The 14,244-nt window shown below is 38.9% G+C and overlaps 2 protein-coding genes across 3 annotated transcripts in view; one reads left to right on the top strand and one right to left on the bottom strand.

The window, feature by feature from the left end:
- The first annotated feature begins 5,988 nt into the window (after window positions 1–5,988).
- Window positions 5,989–9,131, top strand: LOC108667424. The gene is made up of 3 exons (XM_018154448.2): window positions 5,989–6,056; window positions 7,063–7,371; window positions 8,490–9,131. The coding sequence occupies exons 1-3, from the start codon at window positions 6,045–6,047 to the stop codon at window positions 8,757–8,759; spliced, it is 591 nt and encodes a 196-aa protein (XP_018009937.1). The 5' UTR covers window positions 5,989–6,044; the 3' UTR covers window positions 8,760–9,131.
- LOC108667423 (protein abrupt) overlaps window positions 9,127–14,244 on the bottom strand; it is a 44,602-nt gene continuing 39,484 nt past the window's right edge. The window contains exon 6 of one of the 2 annotated variants that reach the window (XM_047879664.1): window positions 9,127–10,296. In XM_047879664.1, the coding sequence (XP_047735620.1) occupies window positions 9,683–10,296 (614 nt within the window). In that variant the 3' untranslated portion in view covers window positions 9,127–9,682. Of the gene's footprint in view, window positions 10,297–13,113; window positions 13,866–14,244 lie in introns of those variants that run through there. The other variant, XM_047879662.1, reaches the window with a different exon arrangement.

Here is a 14,244-nt window from a genome sequence, read left to right as displayed (position 1 = left end):
TGTTGAGTTATCGAGCCTTGAAAACTCAAGGATAAAAGGACATGGAACATTGCAGAAAAAACTGTGTGTCTAGATGAGGTTCGTGAGAAACAATGTATGAGGGTGCGCATCACAACAGCAAAATAGTGGTCATCGTTGAATTGCAGCTAAAATTTAATATTTTATTACTTTTTCCTATGTAATTTAAATTCAGAATCTTCATTATAAACCTTTAACCATTCAGAAATGTAAAGTTAACTATGGCTAGAAACATTTAATGAAGAAATTTCACAAGAACCTGTATGACTCAGCAAGCGACTCGTGACTGTCGTACGTCTTTTTTCAAAAGTCACCATCTTGCCATTGATTATAATGGGTTCACTTGTTAGTAGTGAGTTAACACCATTTGTAAGAATTTTCTCCTAGTTCTACAAGAATATTTTACATGCGTTACTCAAACTTTAACTTTCGTTTCGCAACAAGAGTTGTCTGAGAGGAAACAATAAATGAAGACTGCCATGAATAAAGCACACATTGAAAAGCCTGTAATATGAGTCTTATGAAAAGAAAAATAATGGAATTTCCAATTTCACTTGTAGGAAGAGAAAAAACATTTAAATTATATTATAAGAATGCAGATAGGCTTGTGCTGCTCGTTCAACGTCGATTTCGTTGCTGCCGATGAATCTGTAAAGTTGCATTTTTTTATACAAGTACCAATTATAAGGCTAACACATGTAGAACAACAATTAAAATACCCTCAAACTACTTTACCGACGTCTTCTAATCTGACTTCACAGAAGCTTATCTTAACCGGTCTTACTCCGTCGTTAGCTGGAACACTCTCGCGCTCGAACTGCTACAAGGACGAACATAATCGGGACAATCCCCGAGCAATGTAGAGCAAAAAGAATCGGTGTCGGTCGTTGGTATGTTCGAGAATGATGTGTCATGTGATCTGTATACTAATGTTCGAATCTGAATATCACTCGTACCTAATAAGCGAATTCGAGTACCAGATTTATTAACAGATCAACATTGCTGACATGAATTTATCCTTCTAAATGATAATTAAGCCCCCTGAATCTGAAGAAACTACAGTATTTAGATTTTCAGAGTTGCAGTTTCAAAGTTGCAAATTTGATATTTGATTTGTATGTATCATTACTGAGGCATATTTCACAGTCGAACTCCACTCTGTTCAAGTAAAATTTGAGTGTTTCAATTTTTGTTATACCAATAAGTGTGAGTAGATATTTTTGAGTGAAACTAGCAAGTTACTGCGAGAAAGAGGCTACACCCTCGTCTGAATTTCATCTCAAGTCTGCATGTGGTATCCTCGAATGAGATTCCATTGCGCAAAATTGATCCAAGGACACGACGGCTGAGCGAGGGATGAACTTCCGGCATGGCGTTGCGGAAGAACTAGAGGCTGCTGATTAGCTGAATATTATCTTTAGATGACCCTAGATATTTTCTTGCATACAACTCAGATGAGCTCCCGAGCTACGTGACTTTCATTCGCTGTGGCCTGATACTCAGTCAGCCAAAGGCGAGTGCCACACTACATGGGCTAGTTTGTCTCTATAGGTTCGCATTTTTACTATGCAATTAATTTGATATGATAATATTCTTTAGAGTCAATAACATACTTATACTGCACAAGATTGCCTAAAAACAAATGACATGTGATCGTTGTGGCAATGTTCTTTCGGATCTTTTACATTTATTTAACTACGCGAATATTGCCTAAACTCCATTCATCTCTTACGTGCTCTCGAATAGTGTCATATTTCACTAGTTGATACAAGGAAGTCTGTTGACATTCTTCAACGGACCAAGCTTTTATCGGGCTCTGAAAACTGTCGGCAAGTGAAGCATGACATGGCCTCGCTCTCTAGGGTATTTCGTTTCCTGACTAACTGTTGTTCCAGGGCATAGGGCTGACATGTAAACTTCCATATCAGCGGGAAGGTCTTGTTTCAGGACTGATGAGAGAGTCAATGCAAAGGAAGATTGAATTAAAGTTACGGTACGCAGCCGTTGTAATTCGGATAGCTCATACTTCAATATACTGTAGTGACTGAAGAAGAGCTAATAACCATACCTTAGAACTATAATTATAGCAGAAATGTCCATTCGTTTTCCGTAAATGAACTTATCACTTTTCCGTAGTATACTCATGTCATGCAAATCAGATTCCACGCTCAAAATTTTCGAATTGATGGGAGCAACATATTTCTGGTGCTATAAATGAAAAACCAAAATATTTATCATCCTTCAGGGTTCAGACACGACATATCTAAATTACCCGACAAGTTTATCAAAGTTAATGTTGTGATTGTTTGATTAATAACTGCATAAAGTGCAGCCACCAGGCAGTCGTGGCGTGCCGGTCTCCGTTAGTCGTTCAGCTCCCGTTGCGCCTGCTCAGCGTGACGAGAAAATCTGAGTCGAGACGAAGAAAATGTCACGGCATTCAAAAAAGAATACAATGCGCTCACGTTATGCCTTTTTGTAATAGGTAACCTTGAATTATTGAGTCTCGGGGTAAAATGGTTCGAGTTTGACATGCTCTAGGTGGCACAAACAATTTCAACAATGTTAGCTTTATTTATTCATTGAATTGAAATCACCGTTTGCATCAAGTAATTACCTAAAATCGACTTGTTTCAACTATTAAATCGTGAATGAAGTTACGGTAAAAATAGGATTTAAGATTACAAAATTGCAGTTTTTACACTTCTAATTCACAGTGAAGGTGCACAATAATGCTTACAGCACAGAGACTCATCATTCATGTGCACCCTAGTTATAGATAAATAATACGAGGTAAAAAAAAGTTAGACACAAGTTTTACACTTACCAGTTTAATTAGTTTTCATTGTCATGTTAAAGTTTAACTGTTAAATATCCCAAGCAACCAAGGAAATAGAACTCAGACATAAAAAAGGCCTTAGCAATAGTTAATTGAGAAGCCAGCAGCCCAAGATTTTTTTCAACAACTTCTGCGATGGTTGCCCATAAATACCGAAAAAATAATCAGTAATTTATAGACTCAAAATTTTGATCTGAGAAAAAAGAAACTGTCGTTCCTCTGACAGCAAAATTGATGGAAGATGTAGTCCATTTGAAATTGACTCGAAACTATCCCAAGCTATTTCACTTGACGTGTTATCGAAAACCGTTAGCTTGAAACTACAATAGCGAGGCGCTCTAGCAAACAAAGTTTTAAATTAGAATACTTATTTGAATTTAAGACCAATAACTTTATCAGTTGCAATTATTGCGACGTAGTATACTAGTGCAACTGAAAAAGATTGGACGTAGTATACTAGTCGGATTATCGCAATTAAGTCCCGCTCCAATAAGCGTGCAATGAAGCGTTATACACACACTACACGCTGCAACATTTGTGTTATCTCTTCTGAAGCGAGAGTCATGCTATCTAATCATTTTTTTTCGTGTTGCCTTAATTGCTACTTTATTTTTTGCCAAAAACTGTCCAAGAAGCCATCCGCACACAAGTTTTTCCAAGATCTAACATTAGATATAAAGAAATTACGGTGTCTCTTAATTGTGTGCTTATATGATGAATATGCCCATAAATTTAAATAGGATTAGACAAGACGGGAAAACCAAACATACAATTTTCCATAAAGAACAAAACGCAGAAATTTTAGACAGAAATTAAATAGTTATTCAATAAAAATTTATTCAAACAAATCGAACAACTGTTCATTTCCCATCAGTAAATTAACAATATGCTAAGCATCGGTATAAATCGGTTCAACTAATCTGATAAATTCCAAGTGTTGTGTTTGAACGATTCATAAAATCAGCTATCTAAAAAATTTTAATAAAGCTAAGACGAATAAATATTTTTTATTATTAGTCCTTACAAGACTGACGTGTAGGCTGGTTACGTAAGACATATTCTAACCAATATAACGTGATGTTAGTGAATATAAAAATATTACATCTTGTTATCATCACATGATATATTTTAATGAAGTATATAAAGTAACAATTATATTTTAATAGAAGTTTGAAATGTAATTGTAAGAAATTTTATTATGGAGGTACAATTTAGAAACGTTACCTTCTATCATGATAATATTCTACACACGTAGAATATTCCTTTTCAATTCATTTTAAAAGTCGTGGGAGAAAAATTTGTCTTACAGTAGCGATGCCGTGGGATCAGAGTGCAGAATGGTTACGTAAGACACTATTTGAAAACCAATTAAAGTTTATGCTGAAGGAATCACTAACTTTTTTCTCTTTCTTGGTATGATGACAAATAAATTGGAAGTTTTGACATGAGATTAAAAACGTCGGTCTAGTCCGAAATTCTATTGTAATGAAATATTGGCTGCTTGAGCAACAAATAGTCTTGCAAGATTTCAATGCTGAGAAATCAACAAAGGAAAACCTGCGTAAGTTGATGCCGTATCGCCTACATCAAAAATAAATTAAGTAAAAGGAAACCAGGAATCACACAGTAACTGATTAATTCAACGGGTTTCCTGAATGTATTGGATCAATTTTGGATCAAGTTTCTTCATGTGTACACGAAGAAAACATCCCTACATCCCTCGTCGTTCACTACCGAACAGCAGACGGACCGTTTGTTCGGACCGAACAACAGACGGACCGTTTGTTCGGACCGAACAACAGACGGACCGTTTGTTCGGACCGAACAACAGACGGACAGACGGACCGTTTGTTCGGACCGAACAACAGACGGACCGTTTGTTCGGACTGAACAACAGACGGACCGTTTGTTCGGACCGAACAACAGACGGATCTCCAGTGGCGACTTCATGAACTGACGCGAGCCAGGGCGCGTTTGCGCTACTTCCGCGCAGTTTTTCATAATGAGTGTTCAAAAATATTCACATTTTTTCAACCTCTTGACGTGATTGAGGTCTGAGCATCAGCGATAGCGAGGAAGCCGATGGATGAGCACACTCGGCACACGTCGGTGTCACGTGACACTGGCTTTATATGGAATATCAATTAGCTTTTATGCTGCACATTCAGAGAAATTTAATCCGCTGGTAATGGAAGCATTGAAATATAATTCCATTCGTTTCCAATATATGCACAATGGAATATATTGAATGAAAATAAAGGAAAAATAATAGAGGGTTGTAATCTTGATGTATAAGAAGTACCTTTTAATTTAACAAGTTTAGTTTAATAAGTACCGGTGGGTGACGACATATGTATAAGCCTCTGAGCGACTCATCTATTGTCTGGGCAGGCCAAGTCAGCGATACGCGTGAAAATGATCTTTTTCTGCATAAGATTAGCCCCTTGTATAAAAATAAGAACGGATGAAACTCATAAACTATAACATTAATTAGAAATTGATTTTCCCCATAAAATGTGAATTATAAGAAACGTAATCATGGAACATTAGTGCTTAGGACTTGTAATGCTCATGAATCAAATGTATAGTCCATTGCTACATAAATCTTCACGAAGATCAGGGTTTCCTCCAAGAAAATTGTTAGAGTGTAAGGCGTCACCATGTGAGATTAGGGGTTACAAGTTTGAAATTTAAGACGCTTCACTAAAGAAGATAAGAATTTCAGTAAGAATTGAAGACGCAAGCACTAACATTGCTTTTCACAAAACATTTTGCAATTAAAGTCTAGACATTATCGATTGGCGCACAATGTTGTCAGTATCGGAATGAGCTCGTCGAGGTGAGCTGATCTGCTGAGCGAGCGAAATCTGTCGTCAACGTACAACATTTTGTTCGATGTCGCCAAATTTTTGTGATAAATTTACGAAAAAGAACACGGGCAAATATTGACCAATTTTCTAGTTGAGATTTGAACCCAGATTAGTGAGGAGCGAGCACTCTTTGCATGTGCACGATGTGCGGAAGTTACCGCCCGTCTGTTGAGGTGGGGATAAGGATGAGGGGAAGAAGAGGAAGAGACTGAGGGGTGGGAGTAACCGCAGCAGCCTCGCTGGTATCACAAGGTTACAGGTATATAAGGAGCTCAGATCTATCCCATGTACCTCAGTCATCCACTAACAGTACAAACATGAAGTCCATTGTAAGTTCCTCGTCCGAGCTGAGATAGTTGCTTACTTTAGTACAAAACTTAGGCGTTTGAGTTTCTGCTTGACTTTATAAACTAAAATTTAGAGGCAAATGTTGTGTTTATCGTATTTTTCATTGATGGACGCCGTGTTTGTATACATAATAAACGCTTCTAATTTTTTTGTTCTGCTGGTTTTATCGAATAGAGAATATTTGGGAAACCACATATTCATGATAATATAAGATTTTCGCGGAGAAATATTTCAGTTATCGTATCATCTTGGTAGCTGGTAATTGATTTTAAACTTTGCAACTTGCAAACGCGACAACTGCAACTTGCAAACTTTGCAACTTAACGGGAGTCCACTGTATAAATCCACACCGATATGTTTATCAAAGTAACGAGACAAATTTTGAACATTATTCCACCAAGCTTGTGAACGGGACCAAATTTTTTCGAAAATGGCTTCAGTCTCAAGTTTTCATTTCGATTTGAATGACAGGATTAATTGAGAAATAAAATATTTATACAATGTTGGCTGTGACCGGTTTATAATACTAGCATATGAATCTATGTCAACTATTCGGCGGCAGCTCGAACAATGAAGTCGTTTATACAGAAGAATAATATGTAAATACTTCGAATGATATGTTATCCAGTTGAGATATTGAGAAATTATGGTGATTCTATTCGAGACAGGTGCCATATTGTTTTTTCAATGAATAACATCAGCGGGAAATATATTACTCTAGCGGGATAAATGTTATTTTGAAATTTTAGATTTATTCATGCATTCTAGATTGTCCAAAAAGTGACCAGTCTTGCTTATTCTGACATTTTATAGTGGCAGTACTTAAGTTGAGACAAACTGTAGACAATAATAACTACCAATAACTTAGAAGTCCATAAGAACGATTTCCAACTATTGATTTCAGTTTCTAATGGTATAATCAGTCCTCTAAATTTTACATTGAATTTAGCGTGTATTTGCGTTCCCTAATTATCCCCATGAACGCAGGCTTGCGTTCTCCTCTTCGCTTCGCTGGCGTCCGCACAGCTGGTGCGCGGCGCTCAGGTCCAGAACAACCGAGCAGCCGCCGCTCCTGCTGAAGCAGGAGCTGCCACAGCCAAGTCCTTGGGTGCCGCCCCTCCGGCCGGGGGCGCCGCTCCCGCCGCCCCGGCACCCGCCGCTCCCGCCGCCCCCGTCAACGACTTCGGACCCGCCTTCTTCGGTCCCGGTGTTGGTAACTTCGCTGCCCGAGCCCCTCTCCCAGCACTCGTGGCCCGCGCCCGTGAGGTCGCTGCTTCCGACCCCAACGTTCGCGTGGTGAGTATAAGTCATGAAAATAACCTACGTATTTTCTAAAAAACTTTCGTGAAGCTGTGTAGCTATTGATTAAGAGATTAACTCGCCAATTTCGTTATTAACAAGCGAATAATAAAGTTTATTATGCCATAGTATTAATACATAAGCTGAATAAAAAGTATTCGTGACAGGTGGGTGTAATACAAACATATTAGTGGCAGCTGATACTGATGGAAATTGAGACTGAATTTTTTTCCATAAATGAGAAATGCGCTAAAAATGCGACTTGGCGAGCAAGTGACTTTTCACTCACGAACATTGCCAGTTTCTTCAACACAACTTCACTCATTTCCTATATAATGCAGTTGATGGCTTCAGAATTGACATTAAGACATCAACTCTAGCCAGGAAAGTTTATTTCCAAGTTGATATGTGAGAGAATTGAAATAATATATAAATTTAGACACAATAAATTTTGCATCAAAATTTTACATTTCGTTACCTTTAATTCAAATGTTGAGGATTTTTTAGAAAGTCTATTCTTATCATTCCATTTGTAATCATTAATGAAAAAAACATGCATGTATGTAACCCATAGCGCAGATAGTTTATGGTTAATTAACTTTTGTTTAATGACCGCGTATAAGGATCCCATCTTGTGTTCAGAATCATATATGATGAATATTGAGAAGGGTTGCGACGGTGCTTTTTCTATATCGGTTCTTCAGCGTCGCGTAGTCTACTTTGTAAGCTCTTTATAACAACAGGCAGACGATTTTTTTCGTTCTCTTTGCCAGACAATATATATACTGGCCTTACTCGTACAAGGATCTATGGCATTCTCTTTCAAATACGAGAACTCAAACAATGGACAACTGCAGAATAAATTTTATGATTTCAACACCCTTCTACATTTGCGCGACCAGGACAAGATCGAACAATTCTTTAGAGAATGATTGGCCATCATTAGTAAAATTTGATTTCGTTTGATAGGAGAAACTCAGTTCACGTTTTTATTGAAATTGAGGGACAAACTCTAACTTGAATCTGGATATAATTCAATTTTGAAAAAAAATTACCATGTTACCTTTGAAACGTAAGCCTGCTGGAAATTATACACGACACTCTTATTTTTGCAGTTCGTCGACGTTGACGGAACCATCGAATTCACCGACAAGTTCGGCCGCGAAGTCGAGGTTTTGGACGCTTTTGGTCGCGACGCCCTGGAAATCCCAGGCCTCGAGGAACAGATCGAGCTCCAGCAGCAGCAGTTCCAGCTGGAGCGCAGGCGCGCCCTTCTCACTCAGGAGCTTAACAACCTCAACATCCTCGCCGGCGGCGCTGCTGGGGGTGCTCCAGGGGCTGCAGGTGCTGCTGCCGCTGCTCCCGCTTTCCGCATTGTCGCATAAATAATTAAAAAAGATTACAGCGACATGCAAAACGTCACTTGTGATATTATTCTTCAAGGTCTACAAAAATTAAACAATTAAATTAATGTAAATGAATGTGCGCCTTCGAAAGATGCGTAACATGAATTTTGGGATCCATCGTGGGCATCTTTCCTATCAAGGTTTATCTTCGGGATATTTTCTACAAAAGTCCTTCTACTCCATCTGTCCATCTTTTGAGTTCTTTTTCTATCATGTAAAAACTTGTATTTTTTCCTCGTGCAAAACTTAATCAAACGAAAAACTTACGAAACCTTCCTAAAGAAAATGTATATTTATGTAAAATGTCGACGTAACTTTTTAAGTTATTTAAATACAAATTTCAATATATTATTTCGTACATTTTATTTACCAATCCTGAACTCATAAAGAATTTAGTACCTCCTCCACTCCAGCTCACATCGAAAAAAATGCATAAGGACATGAATGGAAATCAAAGGTTGATAATTGACATGAATTGTACCTGCATGACTGTATGCACTGCAGACACTATATTGAATATAATTTACAAAAAATCTAAATGTTTTTCACATGAATCCGCTTTCCGCCTTCTATAGTTATCTCTATATAGTTGAGAAATAATAACACTTGAATGCGTATTTCCTTGCTGAGTCAATATCCCATTACACTATGTGAATACATGAATTTGTCCGTTTAGCCCAACAGCAGCATGATTATAAGCTTTCAATAATTATTATAAGAAAGGATCGCGAGGAAACACTTCAGTTAAGCAAGCATCGAAGTTTAAGAGAACTACACTACTTATGTCAGGCGCATGAAACCGAATTCAGATGAACACTATCTAAAGAGACCAAACTTGGAGGAAGTCTTGCGGTGATATATCATAAATGAGCGATATGACATTTTTATTCTAAGATAATTTATTAATCTACGACATCTTTGAGTGCATGGCCATTTACTGGAGATTTGTCAGTGTACGACTCAGATTCGTGGAGTGTTCGGACGGCATCGCCTCCAATTGCGACAGGTGTGTGGGAAACTTCAGGGCCGGTATTTATTTTGGGGAAGAGAGATTTCGAACTGTTGTCAAAAGATCTATGCAACTTGAGCCCTCGTTTACCATTGAAATAATGTTGCAAAGAGAAGTTGCCTTGATGAGTCATGTATTCATGGTGCTGCCGATGCATGTGCGTTGATAAGGAGTATTTATTCTTGAACATCTTTTGGCAGAGAGAACATTGCGCGCGGTCCATGGTCATGTGCACCATCTTGATGTGGCGATTGAGGTTATACGAGGTTATGGGCTTGTGACAATGAGGACACGTTACGTAGCCGTCATCTGACGGTGGTAACGACGCACGTCTCCATGTCATGTCCCCAAATTGCGGAGATTCCTTCATAGATGACGACGATGTTGGCACTGAGCACGAGGCGAGTCCGTCGTAGTAAAGGGGCGGTGATAAAAAGGACGATGTCGTTCTGGTGGCGTCGTGTTGATCATCATCCAGAAATGTCACGTCTGGGTATGTCTCGTAACCTGTCGGAGAACACAAGGCAAGATTATTGTACGCAAATTCATATAATACTGATACTTCCCTTAACAGTTCAATATGGATGATGATACGGTGACTGTGAAATTAACCTGACTTCATTCATTTGGGCTTTCAAATTTAGTGATCGTTAAGACTGTAATTGATGCTATAAGTAAGAGGGTTACGCAAACAGCTAAAGCAGCTGCTTCCGCGCAATGCAAAGGACTAGAAAACGTTATGTATTTGAATGGTAACTTATTTATCATGTTCGAGTGACCTTGGGCAATTATTCTCAGCGATGAATTGTCGGCAAATTATAAGTATTTTGTGGCTCATTACCACAAAATTTTAAATGATGTCTCTAAAGTAACACACTTTGCAGTAATGACTGACAAATGACAGGATCCTATGACTGACAAATGACAGGATCCTATGACTGACAAATGACAGGGTCCTATGACTGACAACTGACAGGGTCCAATATATGACTGAGGAAGAAATGAATGTCCGGCCAGGCTGTAGTTTTGAACTACAAAAAAAATCTGGTTGCCTATTTCAATACGGAGCGCCGACCACAGTAATACAACATAGGAAACTGTTAATTGAGCTCAGCGTAAAATATATTGAAAATTGCGGCTTGTCGGAGCTTCCAGATGATTATTCTTGACGTTTTGATTGCAATAGAATAGAATATCTTAGGAATAAATGCCTTCTCTTACAAAAAAAAACAGAAAATTAAAGTTCTGATAATATGGCCTATAGAAAGATGATTTGGAGGAGATTTAATAAAGGTTGAGGATGGAGCAATTACTATGAAACGTACACTCAAAATAAAGAGCGGGTCTTGTGGTGCTAATAGTGACACTTTTAATTCTGCACGTTGTCCTTTTGTCGGACACCTAGCGGTGCAAAAGCTGCATCGCTATTTGAATAAAGCCTCGGTCATTTCTTTGAGTGTAAGGTGGCCGTCACACCACCGTGCCTGAGAGAGCGCAATGAACCATTGTGTAGATTCACGTGCACGGGATTAGTATTATTGAAATAAAATAGGAGGAATATTACAAATTTTCAATCATTAATTTTCGTGATTGTACCTTACAATTTTTCAGCATACAGTATGTATAAAAATTTGCATAACACAAGAATTCTTTTTATTCATACGCTCAATAGCGTAAATTGAAATCTTTGGGAATTGAGAGTAATGTACTCAAATGGATCAGAGATTTTCTAGTAGGGAGGCGACAACGTGTCAGTATTAATGGGTCCGTATCAGACTGGGCTTCAGTGCGTAGCGGCGTGCCACAAGGAAGTGTTCTCGGGCCTATTCTATTCGTTGCATTTATAAACGATCTGCCAGAAGCTGGGTCTAGCGTTTGTTCGATGTATGCTGACGACACAAAAATTTATAATACAGTGAAGAATACTTCGCAAAAAGTACAGTTGCAAGGTGATCTTGACAGGCTGGTTGACTGGGCTGATAAGTGGCAGCTGCGTTTTAACGCTGACAAATGTAAAGTTATCCACCTTGGCAAGAATAATGAACAGCAAGATTATAGTATGAGAAGACACGGTTGCAACGACAGAGTGATGATGTCGGAGTCGACAACGGAAAAGGATTTAGGAGTTAATATCGACAATGAGTTGAAATTTTCTAAGCATATTGAAGGTCAAGTTAATAAAGCCAATAAACGACTTGGACTGATCAGACGCTCTTTCGAGTTCCTAAATGCAGAAACGATGAAGCAGTTGTTTGTTGCTGTCGTGCGCCCGAACCTAGAGTTTGGAAACGTCGTATGGTCACCGAAATTTGAAAAAAACAGAAATTTAGTAGAGAGTGTTCAAAGACGCGCAACAAGAATAGTTCCGGGCTTGAAAGGCAAGTCCTATGAGGAAAGATTAAAGATTATAAAGCTTCCAAGCCTCAGGTATCGACGTCTGCGTGGGGACCTTATTGAAGTATACAAGTATACTCATGACTTATACAAGGTCCTAGAAGGATTACTAGAATTTGAAACAAGAACCAACACCAGGGGCCACGGCTATAAACTAAAAAAACAGCGTTGGAACACATCCATGCGACAACATTTCTTCTCGCTTCGAGTCACCGACATGTGGAACAGCCTCCCTGATAGCATCGTTGACGCTCCGAGTATGAACATCTTCAAAAACAGACTTGACGAAGCTATGCAGGAGCATATGTTCAGTCTTAAAATGCCTAGCAAATTACGGACCAGGCAATAAGTCCAGCAGCTATCTCAATCAATCGTTAGTTATGGAAAGATCGGGTTCCAAAGGCCGGATCCCTTGTGAATCAAGTCACGAAAAGTTCAGGAATCGGCAACAGGCCATGGGCCGATTTCTTCAACGCCGACACTTCTATTCTATTCTAAGAGCGCGCCAAAGGCACTGGATCTCTGAAGGGAAGGGAGTTTCAAGAGAGCGACATTACGGTCATACAGTTAGCAGCCGCTGTCCTAAGCTAAAATTATCCAATATTAATACTTCTACTGCATATATCCAACTTCCAGAACTGGAAAGTTTAACTTAACACTGAATCAAACTGTAACAAAAAATATAGGTTACTGATTCTTCACCAAGTGCTATAATGACTGTCGAGATTAACGCACGTTTAAATCAACATTTATATATTGTACAGCAAATATACACCTGCAAGGCCCAGGCAATATTATACTTTTAATTTAACCCATTTATTTCTAGCGTGACTCGGTAGGTAACGAGAAATTTAAGGCGATAGATTCATAGTCTTGATACTCGCAGAAATTGAATTGAATTTTCGAGAAAGGATAAATAATGAACACCGAGACAAGAAAACGCACAATTATATTATTGGTGTAGGCCGGGAGACACAAGTTGCAAATATTTGGCTTCTTTTCTAAGAACGAGACACGAGAATTTTTAAGTGAGAACTTTGATCATCACATAGGAGAAGAGTCTTCGTTTGGAGGATCGTCATCATTTTCGATAATGTCTATGGTAGGTGGACTGAAAACATTATTGAAAGTGATTGAGTCAGACGAAGGCTGTGACCACGATGGTTCTGAAGCGTGCGGGAACATGGCATTGTTGAGGTCTCCAGCTATGTTGTTCATCAACATCATGGAGCTGTTGGCAGGTCCGAAGGAAGTCTGATGTTGACCAGCGCGGTGATGGTCATGGTAGTGAGTGGATCGGGAGTGGTTGGAGTGGCGGGGATGGTATCGTGCCATGTGGACACCTAAGCTATGCTTGTTCTTGAACTTCTTACCACAAAGAAGACAGGTAGCTTCCATGGAATCGTGAGTACGTTTAAGGTGAAGTGCAAGGTACGATATTTGAACTCTCTTCCTACAGACTGGACATGAGGTTACGTTTGCTCCTCCATTTCCTGCGCCGTCTTTCAGAAGCTGGGCAATGCTCAGCGAAGCATCGTTCACCAAATTCAGCAATACTCTGGGATCTTGTTCGTTAGTCGCAAAGTTCTCGACGTGGCCTAGAGGGCTCATGTCTGACATGGCAAAGCCTAACGCCGAGTTGGCCTGCGCCCCAGCCAGCCCTTCCAGCCTCAGTAACACATCTGCAACAACAGAAACCACACGCTTTTAGAATCTGATCTTTACTCAATACAATTACAACTTTACACATTTACGCTCTTAATTTGTTATTCGACGACGATAGTGCACATCAATCTGGCCATACCAGTGACCGATTAGAGACGTATAAGACATATTAACGTTCCTTAACGTCACTCGTCAGAGAGGACATGTTGAGAAAAATATGTCTCCGCACCATCTATTAAGGAAAACGATTTTGGTATATTTAATAGGATCAAATCACTATTTAGATTCAAGTGAATTGTTCGTTATTGAAAATAACAGTTTACCCAATAGTTTACGTTCAGTGATTTGAAACTGAATGAAAACATGGAAAATGTTTTGGGGGAGCTAATAATTATT

The sequence above is a fragment of the Hyalella azteca genome, unplaced genomic scaffold, assembly GCF_000764305.2.
Source record: "Hyalella azteca isolate HAZT.00-mixed unplaced genomic scaffold, Hazt_2.0.2 contig3573, whole genome shotgun sequence".
Taxonomy (NCBI): domain Eukaryota; kingdom Metazoa; phylum Arthropoda; class Malacostraca; order Amphipoda; family Hyalellidae; genus Hyalella; species Hyalella azteca.
The sequence above is the reverse complement of the archived record's forward strand: the minus strand, read 5'-3'. Positions and strand labels throughout refer to the sequence as shown.